This window comes from Notothenia coriiceps, unplaced genomic scaffold, assembly GCF_000735185.1.
Source record: "Notothenia coriiceps isolate Sejong01 unplaced genomic scaffold, NC01 NC01_scaffold00004103, whole genome shotgun sequence".
NCBI lineage: Eukaryota > Metazoa > Chordata > Actinopteri > Perciformes > Nototheniidae > Notothenia > Notothenia coriiceps.
The window spans coordinates 298,103-320,307 of record NW_011336804.1 but is presented as its reverse complement, the minus strand read 5'-3'; the positions used below and the strand labels follow the sequence as shown (position 1 = coordinate 320,307).

Below are 22,205 nucleotides of genomic sequence, written 5' to 3'. Positions count from 1 at the left end.
CGTCTCACAGCTTGTAGCAATATGGGAATATTTTCTGTAAAATAGTTGGTTTGAGTTACAGTATTTATGTAAATAATCAGAATGTATTATTTTTGCTCAACTGATTGCGAGCCAAGCAAACATTGTGTTGTTGTTTTAAGGCTCATGTGGACCTAATGGTTTGTGAGGAGGCTTTATAGAACATTCAACAATATAACCAAATATATTTTATTTTTTGATGAAATAAAATCATTGCAAAAATGTCATATGGCTGGTCCTTGATGAGATCAAACAAATTTTCCATGATGGAGAAAAATGAAAATATGTGTACTTGTATTAAAGAACAAAAGTTATCCATTCATACCATTCTTTGTTCTTATTCACTTTACATGTAATCTATAAATGCTCCCTCTATGAAAACCATCAGCCAAGTGAACTATTTGATCTTGTATTAACATTACAGTTCAGTGTATTTGTGTTAGCCCAGAGCTGGCTCAAGATGACTTTGGAGGGAAGCCAACAACATACAGTGTACACTTTGGCTTTAAGTGAGGGATGTCAAGCATTAGCACAGGCTTTTCTTTTTTGGCATCAATTCCTCACTTTCTTATTTTTCATTTTGAACTCATGTTTCCATGCTCACATATTTATTTACAGTATATTGATTGCACTGTTATAAGACACAATTAAGAGAGGTACAATGAATCTGTGAAATGTTTATCTGCAGTTATTTTTTCACAGAGGGTCTGCTCCCTGGGGTTTGTGCTGAGGCATGGTCGTTGCTCTGAGCACGGTAAACATTTCACACGTCACGGCAGCTCTGCTGTCAAGTTCATTATTAGTCCTCTGTTCAGCGCAGTGCAAGGCCAGAGGCAGCAAGACCCTGTCCAAATAAATACTGCAGGGGGGGGAGAGTGCATCAGTAGAGATGGAGCAGCTATATCATAACCCTGAAATCATACCAAACACGGTAATGTACAGATGTGCTGTTGATGTTGTTAAAAAGGCCTGCCCAATGATCTGCATTACAGAAACACATAATATGTCAATATGTGAGAGGGTGGGTGGATGGATGGATGAACGGGTGGATGGATGAACGGATGGATGAACGAACGGGTGAATGGATGGATGAACGGATGGATTGATGAACGGGTGGATGAACGGATGGATGGATGGGTGGATGAACGGATGGATGGATGGATGAAAGGGTGGATGGATGGATGAATGAACGGATGGATGAACGGGTGGATGAACGGGTGGATGGATGAACGGGTGGATGGATGAACGGATGAACAGATGATGGATGAACGGATGAACAGATGGATGGATGAACGGATGGATGAACGGGTGGATGGATGAACAGATGGATGGATGAACGGGTGGATGGATGAACGGGTGGATGGATGGATTCTATTTCAGAAAAGTTTACAATCCTAATACAATAATGCATAAAATGATCTGCTGATTAGTTGCAATCTTAAAATGTTTCAAAATGAGTTAACTTCATCCAACTAAAACTAAAAAATGAAAGCCTAATAATAATCTAAGAATTTAATATAGCAATAAGAGTCACTACATAATTTTACTAAAGTAACATTTTCAAAGGCTGACATTATTTAAAATATATATATATTATTTAATATATAAATATCACTGAACGGTGTGGTTTTATTACTTTTTATTAATTAAAGAATCCTAAAAATGTATTCTGCCAAGGACAATAACAATGTAAATATAGATGGGTGAGGAGGAGACAGCTCATTAATATGATGGTAGCAGAGGGAGAAGAGGAGAGGCTGGACAAACAGGTTCCAGATTCCTGATATCTGTCAGTACAGTGTTTGATGTCATCCGAACATATGTAGGTTGAAGCTGAGGGTGTTGTCCAGAGTGATGACCATGTATTTGACTGCTTAAATCAACTTTACTGAGTCTCTGTGACTGCATGTAAATGTAAACACTGCGTCATCTCCCTCTAATGCAACTTGTTGCATTGGTACCATGGGTCTAACTATAAATGGAGTGCTGCTATTGGTTTCTGAGTGCTCACTTAAGGGATTGTTTTACAGTAAAATGACAAAAGCCTGTTTGCCAGAAAGGTCTCCCATTCCTTTCTGACAAGTGGACACATCATTTACTATGTGTAAGCATTCTGTGTCAACACCTTGGCAATACAAGTTGGACAACTGCAAAGTATCTCAGTTCAACTTTAAAATGCAATTGCAGTAGAATATGTGGTTACCTTAAAGGGAAACAAGGCTGCTAAGTCAAATGTGTATTAACACTATAACCTGTTGTCAAGGATGTCAGAGGGGAACTTGTTTAAAAAAAGAGGAAGAACTGAAACTGTTTTTGTGTAAAGTGAGTCATTGTTGCACTGCCTGTTTTGTTGCACTTGTTTGGTTTGTCAGTGTTTGATCTCTTTTAAAGACCGCACAAATTAAGAACTAACTTCCCACCTTTCAGTTTGGAACTCCTGTGAATTTCTACAATCCTGTGGAGAAGTCATTATATTGTGTTCATTTCCAAAGTAAGAGAGGTTGTTTCCCCACTTCGAATGAAACCGTGTAGCTAAAGAAGCAAAATGCCCTAAAGTAAATCCCATAAAAACCATTTAGCACACCTCAGCTTGCTGTTTCCTCGGTTGTAGCTGAAGGAGGCTGTGCGGCTGCCGAAGGAGGCAGAGGTTTTGATCACAGACTCCAGAGAAGGGCTCTTCCTCATCAGGCTGTTAGGTTTCAGGTCCTCCCCGCGGCCCGACAACTTATCTGGGGGAGTGAAGGGTGCAGGGGAGAAAACTTGAAGAGGAGGGATCATAATATATATAACATGGAAAGCAATGATTTAACAATAGTATGACTCTGTAGTCCAGGTGTCCTGACTGGGGTCGCTTTCTTTTTCAGACTAGTCCACAAAATATCCCAAAATGCTCTGCCCAAGGGCCTCTGTCGTGCCTGAACAAGCCCTTCCACACAAAGATAGGCTTGAAAAGTTATTTTAGCTTCAGAAAAGGCCGATGGAATCAGTGAGGTAACCTTTTCGCCTAAATATGGCAGTACCAGTGTTTACGCGGTTTCACCAAAAGATGTAGTTGAAGTCTGACAAATTCAAGTCACTCCAATCATAATGTCTGGTGAAAATGTTTAGACCTACTGTAAGCACAATTTGAGGTGTATTTAAAAAAAAAAAAAAAAGTCTGTCAGCACCAGCCCCTTATCAATGCCACAAGCGCAAACAAGATGCCACCTCTGTAATGACAGGCACCAACATCTGCCCGGACATGTTTTTCTAACGGAAGCACTTGGCAGTCCATTCAAAAATCATTTATATTCAGTGCTTTGGTGCTCAAGTTACAGTCACCTTATTAAGAAAGGAGCTGGAACACCAGTCGATTGGAGATGCAGACATTTGATATAGGGGACTTTATTAAAATGCTAACAAAAAAATGAAACTCCCAAAAAGCATAATAATTTTACATGTGTAAGTGTCTAAATGTTATTGGGTAGCTGATTGATATTTCATTTTTAAAGACTTGGTAAATCAAATTAGAACATTAGATTATATTGATATCACCAAAGTAACTGTTAAAAATGTTTTAACCATTTGAAAATCTAATTTGCATTTGAGATTTCATTTTCAGAATCTCCTCCTTCTGAATCATTTTCAAGTTTACATCATCGTTTTAATAAAGTAGCCTTTGGGATTTCTTTTATTTACAGTGTTTTCTTTCTGAGAATACAATCATGAAACGACAGACAAGAACAACAGCAGTCAAATTACTGTTCATCTTTTCTCCTCTTATTATTTAACTCTGTAGACATTTTAGCCTTGCTCATTCCTAAACTCAGCAGTACTCCTGCTGGCTGTCCATTGACTCTAAGGCAGTGAGTGAGTAGACTGCTAAATGAGGCATGTATATTACACATATAAATGAAACGCCATGACTTCCAGCTAAAACCATCTCTGTGGTACATACCATGATGAAGAGAGAATTCTCCATGGTTGATTCTCTTTTCCAATGTCTTGGATAGCGGCTTTATATACGTCTGTCTCTAAAAAAACAGAAACAGAAGAAAGATCTCATCAGTCTGAAACAGAGAAGAAGTGTTTCATTTATTTGACATTTTAAGGAAAGTATGTTGTGTGTACCTGGATAGGGGAGACGGCAGCAGCAGGTGCAGAGCGTACAGGGATCCCACTCAGCAGGCTTCTGGGGCTGGAGTGCATCTGAACTGTGAGGCTGGGCCCATCTGAAGAGCACATACAAATTAAGGATTGTATACAAAATAAACTGAAATGTGCCATAGCGAAATGTAACTGAACTTTAAACAAATGCTGAACTTTACTTCAGTATATATTTTTAATGATTTCTTTGACATTTTTTGCATTTTTACTCAACCACATGGCAAAGGGAAATATTGAACTTCTTATTGCATTTGTTTCAAAACATTCAAAGGGTAAATAAAAAGATTGAAAAAAAACGAGTCAATTAATATGTATATTGTCAGCTTAAAAGTATGTACAAGACAGTCATTCAATTAGTAAATGTACTGATTTGTTTCAGCTATTAGCAACTTTTTTTGCTGGTCAGTAATTTTTTGGTGTAAAAACATCTCATGGTTCCAGCTTCATATTCGAAAAATATTGTGAATTTCCTTTTAAAAATGTCATAGTATAACTTGTAATGTTAAGGGTTGGGCTTTTTGCTGTCAGCAAACTTTGGGATCTAGGTAATTGTAAATGTATTCTTCAACATTCCCAGTATTTGTGAAAACAAAACAACCAATGAGGTCAATAATTTAAATATTCGGCAGTTAAGTTGAAGTCTTAGTATTTGTACAGTATGGTACAATTACTTACAATTAAAGGATAAGGTGGTCGAGGAGACTGTCATGGTACCAGAGGAAGCTGTATATATTTCTATTTGAGTAACATTTTAACAGTGGTATTTTACAGTGTGGTATTTTTACAAGGCACATAAGGTACTTTTAGATTAAGTACCCAGCCTTACATCTATGACATACAGCCTAATGCAAAAAACATCTGGAATAAAATCTACCATTATGATACCTATAATGTTCCCCTTTTGTTTATAGAGGTCAGGACACACTGTCTTTCACTGCATGACTTTGCTGCAGAAAAATAACATGAGTCCACAGTGGAGATCTGACCAGCTGTTCTCCTCTGAAGTTACACTGCTGTGTTGGGATTCCATTTGTGTGTGTTGGGGTGCTCGCTGCTCACTCGGTCCAACAGTATCAAAGGACTTAATGAGAGTCGCTCCGGGGACTGAGTCGGCCTCCCCACTGGCGTCGCTGGGTGTGGTCGGGATCATTGAGATGTTGCACCACTGCCGCTGGATATCAGAGTCGGACAGCCTCACCTCGTCACCTTGGGACCTAACAGACACAGTGAAAAGGGTTGCAGTGTAGGAAAATATACCATACACACACCTGGGGAAGAAAACAACCCTTTACATGCTTATAAGACAAAGGGAATGTTCCTAAACGTTTGCTCAGGGTATTGGCAGGATGATGTGATCATAGTGTCTACCATTGATAAGGAGCTACGGATTTCAATTTAAAACACACATTTTGAGCAGTGTAATCATTGGGACACCTCGTACCAATCGCCCTGGTGAACATTGGACTCCAGGCTACAGAGAGAAGGATTTGTCTTTATCAGTGATGAAGTGAGGAATTTCAACATTGCATTAAACTTACCTCCAAAGACTGAAAGAGATACACAACCACAGATGGAACTGGTGTCATTTCATTTATTCAGTTGCCTAATGAACAACAGTAACACATCACATGTGTTCTTTCACAGACATAATAATTGTTTAAGTTCTTTTGTAAAGAATAAATTAACAGCACATTCACTGTATTGTTCACAACATGGCTTTACTACACACAGAGAATTACACAGTTAACATCTAATTTTTTTCTAGATGGTATTTTTGAGCAAATTTAAAAGTTGACATCTTCAGCACCAGTACCTTATCTGGTAGAGCAATATGGCTTTTAATAAAAATGCACAAATTGAATATATCTGAAAGAAACCAGACTTTTTAACCTGAGATCCTGCAGCATGCAATTATACTACAGCAACACAGAATATGGTGTAAGGTTTTGGCTCAAATATGAAATAAATCCACTGTGTGATCCGTGACTCAAAGTTTGAAATCATAACAATTCTGATATGATACATTAATAAGGATGTTGAAAAATCTCTAGATGGCTTTAACACAGGGATTCAAGATTGATCAACGAGTTTAAGTCACTTAATGTTGCTAAAAGTCAAAAGCTAGAAAATGAGATCAACTCATCATCTGACAGTGGTGCTGAAAGGGAAACTTAATCCTTTTAGGAGCCTATACACAGTTTTCTTAGTCTTTGTGTTGAAAAGGAACACCAACCTTTTGGTATGTCTGAGTAGAGTAAACAATTGACTGAGGTACAGCTGTTTGTGTTTGTGGCAGTCCTAAAATCTAATGTTGGCAGTGGTTGATATCAAACTCATCCTGGTTATTTTATCTGGCAGAAATAATTAATACTCTGTGCGCTTAGAAGGAGCATAGTAATAATCAGAAATACACATACAAAGAGTAACAGAGCAGATGATACCAATAAGTCAACATTGATGTCACCTATGTACAGTTATTGTGTGTTCAATGGTGCCATCTAATGGTTTTATATGACATTGCATTCTGTTTCATTACAGGGCCAAACTGAGATCTTCAACAGATCATAAATGTTTTTCAGTAAACAGACAGAAGTCAAAGTGAAAACAATTTGACTATAATACAAAAAAAAGTAAGAAAAGCAAATGTGAGTACCAGCACAATAACATGCCACCTCGTTTTTCTAAATCTAAACAATATCAACCAGACTCAATTTCGCTGTATTGCTATTGCCTTCAAATATGTACTTTCTGATAGAACAAGTCCGACTGTCAGCTCACTTAATATTTATCGAGTCTTTTTCCTAATGTATTACCCTCTTGTTTACAATCTCAAGGCACAAATCAGCTTCACACAGTATGAGAGGAGAGTCTTTCGAACATATGGCATTTCTTTAACACAGGTCAATAAATTGACGAACAAAGAATACATTCAGAAAGAAAAGTACATCATTATTTAAAAGGTTCCAAAGGACATGTAGATAAATGGAAGCCAGAATCTGTCAGGAGACTGTTTGGGTACTGCATTTACACAATACATTTTAAATGACACAGAAAGGTAATAAGTGCAACATTAACACTGTCTTCACGGGGTGGCGGGCACTTCTCTAATGACCTTCCACTGCCGTCTTGGTATCAAAAGTGGCTCCAGCGCCTAATCTGAAAAGAAAAGAAGAGGGAAGATGATATAGTGTATGAAGATAATATTAAACATGTGCATGTGCAGCAAAACAAGAGATCTTACATGTCTTCTTAACATTTTTATTATGAAAAGCTCTTCTGGTCACTTCTCGATTTTTAAAACTGTTCCATGCAAACCTCATTGGATTAATAAGGTCACTCATAATGTCTAGTGTTACTTAAGAATCACCCAGTGATGAAGATATTATGGAAATGTATCGTGATGCAGAGCATGAGTTTTATCCAGTCATGCCGTGCAGACCATCCTGCTATTCACCAAAAAAGTAGAAGGGTTATTCATTCGTGTAACAGCAGATGGCACCAGATACATCTTTTTAAACAGTAGAACCAGGCAGAGCAAACCAAAAGAAGGTAGGATAGTCCTGAATCAGCCAGCAAACAGAGGGACACACAGTCAGACTGAAGCAGCAACACGAAGCCAAACACAGACAGGAAGTCAGTGAGCAGCAGCAGCAGCAGCACACAGAGAGGGAGAGCAGGCTGGCTGACAGAGGGCTGGCAGGACAGGGGACTCACCTGGACGTTACACAGGGAGGCTTGTCAGAAGGACATCTTTGACAGGGTCATCACAGGGAGCTGCTGGAGGTGGGGAGCGGACGCAGCGTAACAGCTAATCTCGGGGGAAAGTGTGCTGATTTAACATTGGTCTAAAACCAGTAATGTAGTGTAATAAATTCCCATGGACCACATGCATTTGGCTTTAAACCAAATACAACTATTTAGTACACCTTAAAGCTCCTATCACGAGATTTTTGATATAGTGCAACTGAAAAAGTATTTAGAGACCATTGGTTTGCATTAAGGACTATACTGGTCACACGGAAAACGCTTTAGAGTAGCAAATCTAAGTGGACTTAGACCACTTGACCTGGCATGATAATGAAAAGGGACAAAACTGTCAAAAACACCATGGCATTAGCACGCTCAAAAACACTTATATATACAGAATACCAACACACTAACACACTCTCTAAAAGTATGTCACATCACTGCATGGCCACAGTTCAATACCACTACATACAATCTTAAATAGCTTGATACATTGGCGTTACATATTGACAGTTACACTGGCCTCTGTTTTGTGTTGCTTTGTATATCAGCTTTTGCCACTGTTTGCCTTCTCATATAATAATAGTTTTATCCAATGAATACACTGATGTTTGATGTAGAGTGTGAATTGAGAGAATACTATAGGGCAATGCTCAGTGTGGAAGAGGGAGACAGAGAGGGCAGCAGCTTAAAGGAGGAGAATACACAGAGGGAAATACTGCAAGAGACTGCTAATTTACCATCAGAGTCTGCCAAATCCCAGGAATCTCAACTCTAATACTCCAAGGATTTCATCTCTTACAAGACTTGCGTGAAGCTACAGTTGGTAAATATGTTTCTTCATATTAACTGTCAATGTATGCCGACAGTAGTACATGAAACAGATAATATGTGAAAAAACTCATGTTCCTCTGCCTCCCACCAGCGCTCTAAATAGCATTTGGAAGATTCTCCCGCACCGAAGAGAAACAGCCAATCAAAACCGAGGAGCTTCACACACAGTGTAAATCACTGCTTGTGAACTCTAGTAAACTGTCAAACTAGGTACTGATCAAATATGAATAAGGATTCTGTAACTGCGTTTTCTTTCCCAGAATGTCGGCTGGGTCAAAACGTATTAATTTCACAGCTAGACATTTAAGGCAAGGGATACACAATACAGTTACAGATTACTGTATCATATTTGATCAACGTTGCCGGGTTTGACAGTTTAGTAAAAATGTACAAGCAGGTGTTGACACTGCAATGAAATCTTGCAATTGCCGTTAGGAGCACTGGGGGGAAGCAGAGGAACATTATCATTTTTCACATATTATCTGTCTCATGCACTATTGACAACATACATGACAAGAGTTTTTTAAATAATGTAACCAACTGAAACTTTAAGCAAGAGATTCATGAGAATGACATTTTGATATTTCTAAACAGTGGATGGGGATTTGGCAAAACTCTGGCAGGTATCTCATACCCACGTTGTGTTGAGAGAGAAAGGAGCTGCAGCCCGATGCTAAACAAGGGGATCACAGAGGGGTTTAGGGGACGGTGGAGGGGGAGGAACTGAACAAAATGCATTATGAGGGAGCTGGTACCTGACACCCTGCAGGGCCTCCAGGTCTGTGGAGAGCTTGGCGCTGCGATCCTGCTCCTCCTGCAGCTGTCTCCGGAGAGCACGCAGCTCCTGCTGAGCCTCCACCTTGATGTCGTTGGCCACCACCACGGCTGTCTGGAGGTCCGCCTGGAACCGACGCCACTCTTCTTTTTCATCCTAAACACACAAACTTATGGATTTATACAGCACAGGCAAGTATAGAAACATTCAGGACATTTCATACAAACACAGGAAGTGTTTGTGCACTTGGGATTTAGTTCAATTTAGGTTCATTTAATCTAACAGATAAAACTATTTACTTTATCATGTACATACAAAAAAAAACTGGCATTTATAAAGGCATCAAAAACGATATGACTATCATGGAAAATGACTGTGTCAATCAAAGTTAGCACTTTCACAGTCTTTGGAACAGATATGTTGAAGTAAAAAATAACCCAAAACATCTGATTTATTCTTTCCTAGTTCCTATGGCTTGATATGTTTTTAAATCTCCTTCAGACACAAAACAAATCAGAAAAGCAATCCAAAGGGAGAGGGAAAAACAGCGGCTCTAACTGAAAGGACTGTACAAAATGGAACAAGTAAAGTGGTATCTGGTGCATTCCAAAATGCATAATTCATCAAAACAAAAAAAAGCAAAAAATGTTGTTAATGGATCAATACCAAAGAAAATAGATAGCTGCCTGTCTGAACAGCCCACCTGGATGCTACTGGAATAACACTCGGATAGATGACTCCAAGGTCATACATTTGGCAAAAACACAGCAAAATCCTGGCACTAGGCCTTAAAGTGATAATCCACCCAGAGAGGCATCAACACTTCCAGACCAACGTTCAATGCATCACTGAAACCAATCTTTGGTGTCGGTATGTTTATATCTTTGGCTCCAATCACTCAGAACTTCACTACAACATGGTACCCGTAAATGCACTGCTTCTGTGTCGTGGTATAGATATCTCTAAGCTCAGACAACCTGGCCGAAGTAGAGCATTTTATTTCTTGAGTATTTATACTTGTATAGCCTGGTCGAAGTTTCAGAGAGAGAGAGAAGAAGACGTAGGGTAGATGTGTTATGGAAGTCTGTCAAAGATACATCTGATTTCCAAAGTCAAAACTGTGTTAGGACATTCCTTGTTTTAACTTTTGGAACTTTCTTCTATATTCTATTTGAAACACCTATCATGTGACTTAAGTCTGCAACACTCATTGATTTCAGATGTTCAAAAACAAATCATGTCACCACAGATGTTATGAAAGGAGCTACATAATAAAGCTTTCTTACCTTCATCTGTCTACTCAAGACTTTCATATGGCGGTCTGCTTCTACTTTCTGCTCCTCCATCTTTTTGACAAGATCTGCAATGATAGATACACGTTTTTTTGAGAACCACATGTCTTACGTACTGTGAACTTTAGGCAGAACTGCAGTCATTTAAAACAACATCCATTTCTAAAGGGCTCTGTCAGTATGATGAGGATGCAGCAGCCAATCTAGAGCATTAAGGCTTTAATACAAGTATCAGTTAGTTTGGTGTCTCATCACTGCAATAACATTAATAATAGACCTGTATCATCTATGGTGATTTACACAGCCTGTGGAACACAGTGTATTTAGCCATATAATACTCACTCAGTTACCACACTGTAAGATATAAAGTACAAATGACCTAAAATAATGCCCTCTGATACAAAAGCCAAGCCCTTTTAAACTGTGCAATTCAGAATTGATATATTTTAAATACTAATACACTACCGTATATATTGTGATAAACATATCATATTTAGTTGTAAACTGTGCAAATCTTTTATTGTTAACTTCATATTTTAATATAAATATTTCCATCGACCATTTAACTGAATCCACTTATTTTTATATAAATATATTGATATAATTGTATTGCATATTCTTACTTTAACTTCTGATGTGTACGTAAATAATTTTGTATTCCTTTAAAAACATTATTTATATTTTATTTTTATTCTATTCTAAAAGGTCAAAACTGTCACAAAAATCTATTTCCCCCAGGATAAATATAAGTATTTTGATTCTAATATATCCTACCTTCATGAAGTTATTGATTTAACTTTATGGTCGTTTTAGAAATGTTTCTAATCTTTTACGTATTCCCCTTGTACAAAACAGGACAGACAAAATGGAACAAAAAGCATCCAGTGAGAGTAACATACGCTCCATGTCCAGGACGGCTTGCTTGGTGTGGCAGTTGACGGCCCTCTGCTGCTCCACCTGGTCCTCCAGCTCAAAGATGGTCTCCTTCAGCTCTTTCACCTGGTTCTCAGCGTGGACCCCGACCTCCTCCAGGGAAGTCACCCGGCTGCCCAGATCCTGCTCCCTCCTCTCGGCCCGCTCCTGAACCTGCTGGCATTTGGCCTCCACCTGTGTGGAGATTATTATGAGTTAGTACAGATATAGTTAAAACAAAGTGGCAGTGTTTCATGTGAGAGTAATTGCTGGCTGTCACTGCACTAATTACATCAAAGCACTCAACAGCACTCAAGGCTCAGTAAGGGCAAATAATTTATGATATCTTCCGGAAATCATGTGGGGAAGTGTTCCAGTTGTTCTTGAAGGATTTCAAAGATGAGATATATAGAATCTGTCCGATAATTTCTTTGGGGGAGATGATTTAAGGCTTGAAACATGTTATGGTATTATTACATTGCATCATCATTATGTTACTGCTGCACATAATACACAGAAAACTCTTGGTGGTCAAGCAATAGATTGTTTTCCCCCTAGCTTCCACAGCTTACTTAAAGAGGTCCTTATATGCTTTTTGGAGTATTCCCTAGTTATATAGGCTTTTTTTTGTAATGGTCTGCCAAGGCTAAAATCCCAAAGTTCACACTAGGGGGAGTTTCTCTCCTACACACTCCACAAAGTTAAAGAGCCTGTGACACGATTTTCCCCCATCATCCAAACCCATCAATTTGAGTAAATATTGTCCCCTTGAAAACCGTTACTGAACTGATTTTGGATATTTGTACTTTGATAACCATTAATCTGCCCTTCAATGTTGACCATTTCCTGGATCTTCTCGGGGATTCTTCAAGTCCCGCCAAATTATGGGTGACGTCAATGCGGGCACAGCGCTCCAGCTGCACCGTTCAGGATCCCAGCATCTGCATGTAAACGCACGATGGTGCACACAGCAGCAAGCTCAGACAGCGATGACAGTTTAATTTTGAACGTGTCTGAGAGCTCATATGAGGCTGAAGGATCGGTTTATTTTGTATCTGTTAGAAGTTTAGGAATTAGGTGCGTCAATATGGGCGATCATACGGTCATGTAGCCAGTGGTGGACTGGGACTCTGTGTCGCCTGTCAGCGCAACTTACATGATGCCGTTTAGACAATATAATAATAAAGGGCGGTGCCGGCTGTCAGCGAACCGATCCGGCCTTTCTGCGCGACTATCACTCAAATGCGGGACATAGTCTCAATGTGTGGGACGCGGACAAATAATAAAAATGCTGTGTGTGCAGTCCCTCACAGTGCAGGACACCTGGTCACCCTACACACACAGTTCTGCCCCTCACACACACACGCTTCAAATCAAGTTGCATAAATGCTTGAGCTACGTTTTTATTATAATTACTGTGAAATCTGCCTATTATGTTTTCGTCATTATTACAACAAACACACACTTGCAACTGATAACACTGGCAATGATTTTAGATGTATTAGACTATTAAAAAAAGAATCATGCTTCAAATAAGTGGGGGTACGGCGTACCCCCGCGTCCAACCTCCACTACACCACTGACTGCAACTACAAAAAGCTAAGGTTTGTTTTCTCATCAGGAAATGCAGACCGGCTCAAACAAAAGATTTTTAAATCATCATCCTCACGATCATTTAATGTATCATATGTTCGCCGAATTGTCATGAAAGCACTAATAAATGTAGTTTCATCCACTTGAGTTTACAAAAATAATCGATTTGTTTTTATATCACATCCGACGGGAGGAAATTCAGCAGCTCTCACTACCGATTTTTAATCCTAATTTAATCATCATCTTCACCACGATCATTTATGTTTATGTTCGCCGAATTGACATGAAAGCACTGACAAATATGAAAATACTGTAGTCAACTTAATTAAAACGTTATTAACGTGCCTAAACTCAGTAATTCACCATTTCTACGCATGACAACACACTTTGTCCGTGTTTGGCTCTCTCGCCGCACAGTGACGTTCCACGTTCCGGCTTCCCCCAAAACCTCAAAATGAGTCGAAGGAATTTTCCCGCGATGTTCGAAATTATTGATATTTATCGGAACGGTATCGCTTTTTCTTTTTTAAACTGACGGTTCGAGATTACTAGTAGCCCACTATTTCATTGCACAACAGTTGTTGGGTTCGTGTCATAGGCTCTTTAAGCACTGTGCTAGCTTAACTTTGTCTGACAATGAATATTTGGCCACAGAGTAAATACTGACATGAGTGGGGACTGTGACTCATTGAACTAAAACTTTACTGTGCTGTCTTTATTGGATGTGACTGCCTCAACATGTTTATTGCATGAACTTCCAATTACACTGAAGCTGAAGTCAGTGTACCATGTGGATTGCTGTTATTCTGAAAAATGACACTGTAGAGCAGATCTCTGAGCGGGGTATACTAAAAATAAGTAAGTGATGTAGTTCTGAAGGACACCATGTGGTTCTGATGGATTAGGATGTGAAGTTATGGAATGGCCTCACCCATATGGCCCAGAACCGGAGCGTGACTCACAGGGTCACACACTAGTGGACCACCTTACTGGCACCACGATCACAATCCAACAATGACGACATCAGTCAAATGACGAGGACACGCCTCAATTTGGATTCAACAACCACGAACATGACCTCAAACCCACACAGCGTCAGCCTTTGTGGTGTTGGTGGTGTTTGAGGGGAAAACCAAAGTGATGACAGAGAATCATACGAAAACTATTTGAGGGGACATGAATTAATGTGCTGTGATGGTGAAGAAAAGGCCCCAATAACAGCTGTAAAGCCAGTTTAATGGTCAGGTTTGAACCCTTTTGGAAAAGAAGTGTGTTCAAGTTCACTTTCAATGGTGGTGACAGAGCCAATAATGATTAAATATGTTATAGTCGCCTGGTTTAAGTAACATTTTTTTAAAATGATTTGCCATTGCTAGACTAATGATACAACATGTTGGTCTCTTTTAAATCTATTCCTGACATGGATTGTATTTTATGTAAAAAATATGAACAAAATCATGTTCTGGTTCCAAACAAGTGAACCTCTCTCTCTGCTTCTTTTGAATTATATGGATGAAGAGATTGTTCTTTAGGGAACCCCTGACAATGTAGTCAAACTCAAGACAAAGAGCTCTAGCTGACATAACAAAACGTTTCAACAGTGAGTCACATATAATTAAAGTCACGGTGTACACACACACACAACAATAGAAGCAGCCAAGTGTAAATAGTTTGTAATGGGCAGTGACATTCTCCAACCAATGAAGAGATGTCAAGTTTTAAATAGACTGATCGGAATCTTTGCTCACAAGATTTGACTCCAAATATCGTATTTAAATAAAGAAAATGTTTCATGTTGGGAGATAAATACTTATTAAGGATGGGCATATTAAGAAAAAATGCTTTTCAATAATCCCAGCATGATCTTTGATCGTCTTTTGGAGATCCCCAGCTGCTCCATGTGTCAGGGACATGTGTCTCCGGCACATTTTTACATCGAGTACAGTGAATTAAGGCACTATTTTGACCAGAATGTTGGAACAGTGGAGTGGGTGTATTTATTTATATTTTCTCTCTCACTTGCATGAAGTGTGTTTTATGATTCTCCTCAGCTCAAACACGCACATACCAACACATTCACTCATTACCAATCCCTTAAACCAGTGGTTCTCAAAGTGGGGGGCGCGCCCCCCCAGGGGGGCGCAGAGGCATGACAGGGGGGGCGCGAGAGACCAGGAGGAAAAATGGATATAAAAAAAAATTATAATCATATTTTGAAAAATTATTGATTCGAAAATAATATCATACAGTACTATTACGTCTCTGTGTTTCATTAAAGCTCGGCTCTGTGTGTGTGTGTGGAACGAGCCATTTTGTGTGCGTGCGCGAGTGAGAGCGCACCGGTACCGGAGATCGTTGTTGTTAGCTTCTGGTGCTAGCGAGCTACGCTAACGGATATAAGGAGTTTTTTCAACAACAAAGTGGAGGAGAGTCCTCTCCTGTCAGAATGAGAGACTCAGTGAGCTAAAGGACTCTCAGTGTTATCTCAGTGGGTCTCAAACGTTTTGGTCACCATTAATGTAAACAATTATTTCCGAGGCCCCACGTTTATATGATCATTATAGTTATAAAAAAATAAGAGAATAAATTAAAAACAGGTATGAAATACTATATGACATTAAAAAAAGAATAACGTTAAAAAGGGAGTGATTTGTAAAATATCCATAAAGAAAAAGTAAATCTGTTTACAGTTCTGTTTCAAATGGGTGTTGAGAGATGTATCCATAGATCTCTTCATGTTGCTCTCAAAGTGCACCAGATTGATGCTTTTAACTTCAATATTTAAAAATCTTCCCAGGGGAGCTTGCCCCCTGACCCCCCTATGTGAGGTCCACACACCACCTATAAAAATAACACTTTACCCCTGCTTACACCTATATGCCGTGAGCTGATTATCGAGCCTTCATTGTAACAGTCGCGGGTACACTGTGTGTGTGTGTGTGGGGATTGTTGCAGTAGAACATTCCACTGTAGCGACCAGTACATTAATGGGAAACCCTAAATGTTTGAGCACCCTCTATGAAACGTCAAGCTACCCCACAGCACCCCCAAAATAGAATCTCTGGCGCCGCCACTGAGCCTGACTATTTGTGTTGGGGGGGCCCGACTTTTTTTTTTCTCCAAAGGGGGGGCCTGACAGAAAAAGTTTGAGAACCACTGCCTTAAACTAAGGCTCTGTTCTTCAAAGTTAAGGCAAATTCAATTTAAGACTTTTGAATGCCACTTGGAGCTAAATGAAAGCCACATTTTATTGGAATTTGTTCAATATAAATATCTGCTTGATGCTATTGCAACAGGCATTTCATGTTTTTCTTTTTCTAACAGATGTTACCAATTATTTTCAGATTTTGCAATGCCACGAAAACAATGGCATTTTAATACAAATCAAATTCTGCGTGGGAAACATGTAAATATACAACAAGGTACAGTAATCTTATATTATAAATAAATAATAATAAAATAAGCTTGTACCCCTCCTACCTTGCACATTGTGGCTCGCACATGCTCAGTGTCAGCTTGGGCTTCTAGCAGCTCCTGCCTCAGCTCCGTCAGCTCCACCTCCAGCCTGTCTCTCTCGGCGTGGGCTGTTTTCAGCAAGTTCTGCACCTCACTGCTGTCACCGGCACTCTGCAGGGCCTTCAGCTCACCCACCTTCTGCCTTTCAATGTCCACCTGTGCTTTCAGCCTACTGTTCTCCAGTCTGAGACAGTCTGCTGTGGCCCACTGCTCCTCTGCAGCCAGTGCTGCCTGAGCTCCAGCCTCCCGCTCTCTGTCCAGCTGGGCCTGCAGCTTGTCCATCTCCTCTCTGACGAGGCGCACCTGGCCCTGGGCCTCCTGGTGCTCCTCCTCCAGAGCCCGCAGGCTGCCTGTAAGCTGCTGCTGGATGTCCACCAGCTTCTCTCGTTCAAAGCTCGAGCTCTCCACCAGCTCACTGTACCTCTGCTCCAGCTCGGCCAGCCGGGGCCCCTGGCTGCCCAGCTCCTCCTCCCTCTGGGCCTGGGCTTCGACCTGCTCCTGGAGGCGGCCAGCGAGCGCCTCGTTCTTCTGGACCAGCACCTCCACACGCTCCCTCTGCTGTTGGAGAGAGGTCTGCAGGAGGCGCTTCTCCTCGGCCAGGCGCTCGTTCTCAGCCGTCAGCTCCTGCACCACTTGCTGCTGGTCGGCCAGCTCCTGCAGAGTGGCCTGCAGCTCCTCCGCTGTGCTGTGGTGGCTCTCCTCCATCTTGTGGATCTGTTCTGTCAACCTCTGCACATCCTGCCCTCCGCTGACTCCGCTACTCTCTGACTCTGACTGTGATGGGATCTTCTCAAACTCTGAGGAGTCGGGTGATGGTGAGTCCTTGGTGATGTCAGAACCGGAGGAGACGGAGGACTTCAGAGGGCTGGCAGGAGAAGAGCGACTGTCCTGTTGTGGATTTAAGGAATCTGAGGGGAGGCCATTCACCAGAGGCTTGGACAGGGAGCTTGTGTTTGTACTAGAGAGAGGAGAGGCCTCCAAGAAAAGCAGCTTCTCTTTCAGTGTCTGGTTCTCCTCCCTAAGCGCTGCCAGCTCTCTCTGAAACTTCCCGTTCTTCTCCCTCAGCTCCCCAACCAGCACGATGGCCTCTGACATCTGTCCCTGCTCTCCATTTGCATCAGGCTCTTCCCACGAGACACAATTGGTTGATGGTGAAGAGGGAGCGCTGGAGGCTTTACTTTTGCAGCGATGCAACTCTTTCCTGAGATTGCTGATCTCTAACTCTTTGGCCTTGGCCTCAGCCAGCAGCTCTTTCACCTGGGTCTCCAGAAGACCCCTTTCCTGGCTCTCGGCATCTCCACGGGACTTTGTGGTTGAACTACGTGTGGGCTTTCCCAGAGTGGAGAGGCTGGAAGTGCTGGCACTGGAAACCATCTTTTTAGTGGCATTGCTCCTGAGCTGGTCCCTCAGAGAGATGCGGTCTCTTGTTATGGAAGAAGGGATTTCTCTAGGAGCTGGGATACCAGACTTCTTGGCTGCTTGTGCACCTGCAACACAACACAAGTACATATTGAAACAGTGCTCAGGACCAACGTGAATCCACATTTACTGTGCATTCACAAAGCAGTTACAGAACCACTTGATCAAAACTGTTAATGTAAAGTTTAAAGGGGGGACAATTCCTATGAGCCCCATGTCTATAATGCATTATACACTTAGGTATAAACCTTATAATCTGCTTATAGCACTGTATAAGTATAGTGATTAGGACAACATTTATAATGTTTAGAACAATAATCATAACACATTATAGGACGATTTATAATTACTTATAAGGTGAAGATACCTGATTTGATTTCTCCCTAGAACACCAAATTAGCACTGAAAGTAGTAACTTATAATCATTTTATAATGCATAATAAGTATGAAACACGCTACAAAAAGGTTACAAAATGATTTCCCCATTTCCGTTTAGTCATAAAGGCTTCATCAAAATTCAAACTATTAAACTATAAAGATATATCTTTAAAAGTTAAATAAGTTAGTAATAACAACTAACTTCCCCACTAAACTATAAAAAAAGTGAATAAAAATAAACTACATTAGTAATACAAGGTTAATTTAAAAAGGAAATATTGCCAAAATAAACATTTTCCAGAAAGAATACAAGCATAAAAAAATATGGTAAAAAAAGTAAAAAAGTGTTTATTGTGTCACAAAACAATGTGAATTATCACATCAGATACACACTTTTGAGGGAAAAAGCATTGACATTAATACATTTAACATAAACATCCATTAAGACTGCAAACGTTTTGTAAGTGGGACAGTTAACAGGAAATGTTTGGAAGATAAAACTTCTCAGTAGAATAACCAGAGCACGCTTGACACTGAAATGGGAAGGTTAATAGAGTCAGCGTACAAACATGCTGTGACTGTGGATTTGTTAACAGCATGTAATGAGACTAATTGAATGGACACATTGTGTCACATTCAGACACTTGTATTATTCAGCAGTTTAATTTTGCTGGTCACTGTACCCTATTCACATATTGTTCTCTGTTTGGACAACAGAGCATCTGCCTGGCAGTGTCTGTGTGTCGAGGGGTCATTCATCGCTGCAGCAGAGCTTAGCTCTGGCATTTTGAAAAGGCATCGACGTGGGTCCATGGTCCGAGCCTTTTCCAGACCTCTCTCAAATATGAAGAGTATTTACAGATGCCCGGCGTGAGCAGGGTGCCGCCTGAAACCGTTTTATTGTGTATTTTCCGATGATCAGCAAACAGCGATGCAGACACAAGGGTGTTGCTTGTTCCAAAGGATGACAAAGGTCCCTGTGCACGTGGAGCACTCAGGCACAAAGCAGCTTAAGCAGTGCACAGACAAAGACAGCCCTGTGTCTCTCACATGCGTACATCATCATCAAACCTACACAGCAGAGACAGACAGCCTGTGTGCTGAGATAGACAGCACATCACGCATTTACAACACACACACACACACACACACACACACACACACACACACACACACACACACACACACACACACACACACACACACACACACACACTAGTTTGGAATGGAAATCCTTATACCCCTGTGGGTTCTTTAAGTACTCTGCCATTGATAGGCACTTTGCAAACACTATCCCCTTATTGAATAAACTAGCAAAAGTGGCAGGAGATGCCAACTGGCACCATTTCTGGGGTACAAAGCCCTTTTACATTCCCAGAGTGTGCAGCTGTGGTTGAAAGTGAGGTGGACTGTGGAATGATAACCTTAAATTGTTGAGAAAACAAATGAGGTTTTGATTTTTAAGAAAACCAGGGGCTCATAAAAATCTAAAGAATGACACTCAGCTCTTGGTTAGAACTACTGATGTAAAATGAACCTCGAGCCTGTTTTGTTTTTTTAAAGGATGCAGCCATCTACAGTAGATTCACATAAAAAAATAAAAAAATAAATGCAGCTTTTCACCCCAATCAATTCAATCCAGTGGCTCCTGGACAGAGCTAAAGTTAGAGCTAAATAATCTTCAGTCACATAACTGTTCACTTCACAGAGGATGATGCCATGACTGACAGAATGAGGACAGCATGCACTCCAAATATTATGCCACACGGAAGACATAATCAGCACTGTGTGTTATTCATTATTCTTTACTATGCACTACAGGAAGTATCACCCAGAGGGGGCCAAAAGTTATGGCACACATTTTAGCTCATGCTTATTTCATGGCCACTTGTATTATTCTCATTATACATAGGTGACGATGAAGACGGACAATCAGTCCATGTGAAAAAGAGATAAAGAAGAGTCCAAAGTAATTAAGATCAGTCTGTTCCCATGAGGATGAGTGATGCCAGGAGTGGGGCAACCTTTCATATTCAGTTTCTTCTTGGGTGAATGAAACCCAGATGGAGCACACGAACTCACTCATCTTCAGATCGCCCATTTCTTTAACCATGACATCACCACAGCAGCTTCACGTGCAAACAGACATGACACCAGTCGAGATGCCAGGAGTGAGCACAGACAGCATGATCCTAAAGAGGAAGTAACAGCCACCGGAAAACAGCGGTCGTTATGTCTTGAACCTTAATTCCCCAAAACAAAGATTATAAAAACATAAATTCCACAGTTGGAGAGACATTTTGGACCAAAAACAATATTGTTTTATCAAGCTCATAACTTTGCTACCACTGACATTGTATCAGTGTGTCTAGCAGATAAAAATACAACCCCGTTTATTCAAAACCAGTCTCCAAGACCAACACAGCGGCTGCAAAGTCTTTATTATTTCTATTTTCACATCATCAAGTGCCCACTTGGCCAGACCCAGAGCCAGCGAGCAGCATGGCTCTGCCAGGAACCAGAGAGACATCAAATAGACCACTGACACCTACAGTTGCTAAATTGTGGATCACATAGGAGAAAAACAAAACAAAACACCAGAAACAGTCTCTTAAATGTATTTGTCAAACATTTTGACCAATCTAGAAAAAAAGGATGATGTTGCCGCAAAAGAGTCTAGAAGGAGAAGCTGAGACCAGCGTTTCCCTTCAGTTGAGATGTCCTTGAAAAAGGCAATTAACCTCTAATTGCTCTTTAGGAGCTGCTTAGTGGCCACCTGTTAGAACGTCTCCCAGGATAGAGTGTGGGTACGTGCACTACTGTAAATTAAATTGTCTGCCTAAGGTTTTCCTTGATCGAAAGAAACAGAAAAGGAGCATTGAGGTATGTGACTGATGGATAACAAAAATGTCTTCCATGTACAACCAAGCCAAAGACAAAATCACAAAGAAACTAATCAAGAAAACCTGTTACTGTGAAAACAAAGCCATCATGTCTCTGGGACCAGTTGGACCTGTTGCAATGTCTTTATAGCAGGTGTGTCAGAATTCATTTCACTAAGGGCGTCTTCATATAAGGTACAAATGATTTGACCGTGCCCGAGTAAAATGTTTCCCTTTCCGTACACCCCCACCTAGGGATGCATATCATTGACTTTTTTACGATACCGATAAGCGATACCACTGAACGATACCGATACTCGACCGATACATATCGTGATACTTTCATGTTGCATAAGGGAAACATTGAATCATCCCGCAATTACTCCCATGAAGCGCTTTATGATATAGTTAACATGTCAAATGAATATTAAAATTAATTGCGGTACTTCGACCTTTTAGTACTGAACAAACAATGAAAAACACGTTTGACAACACGGGCTTGAATACTGTACATTCCTGTACTCTGATTTTATGGGACAGTAGCAAATGTTTTGAGAGGTTGGATCAGTGGCGGCTGGTGGAAAATATTTTTGGTGGGGCTATGGAAATGGTGACAAAACCATACTAGGGCATTTAAAATCAGGAGACTAAATACGAACATTGTGTGTGTGTGTGTGTGTGTGTGTGTGTGTG

General features: G+C 40.5%; 2 protein-coding genes across 3 annotated transcripts in view; one reads left to right on the top strand and one right to left on the bottom strand.

Moving 5' to 3' along the window:
* The window catches only part of zswim7 (zinc finger, SWIM-type containing 7), a 63,531-nt gene extending 59,333 nt beyond the window's left edge, over positions 1-4,198 (top strand). Inside the window, exon 6 of the mRNA XM_010767241.1 lies at positions 4,137-4,198. The gene's annotated coding sequence lies outside the window, so the exon portion shown is untranslated. The remainder of the gene's footprint in view (positions 1-4,136) is intronic.
* specc1 (sperm antigen with calponin homology and coiled-coil domains 1) overlaps positions 1-22,205 on the bottom strand; it is a 65,468-nt gene that overhangs the window by 21,536 nt on the left and 21,727 nt on the right. For both annotated transcript variants that reach the window (XM_010767244.1, XM_010767245.1), the window contains exons 2-9: positions 16,798-18,320; positions 11,712-11,919; positions 10,807-10,880; positions 9,501-9,676; positions 5,224-5,378; positions 4,129-4,229; positions 3,956-4,031; positions 2,603-2,747 (exon numbers count right to left, since the gene is read on the bottom strand). In XM_010767244.1, the coding sequence (XP_010765546.1) occupies positions 2,603-2,747; positions 3,956-4,031; positions 4,129-4,229; positions 5,224-5,378; positions 9,501-9,676; positions 10,807-10,880; positions 11,712-11,919; positions 16,798-18,320 (2,458 nt within the window). The remainder of the gene's footprint in view (positions 1-2,602; positions 2,748-3,955; positions 4,032-4,128; positions 4,230-5,223; positions 5,379-9,500; positions 9,677-10,806; positions 10,881-11,711; positions 11,920-16,797; positions 18,321-22,205) is intronic.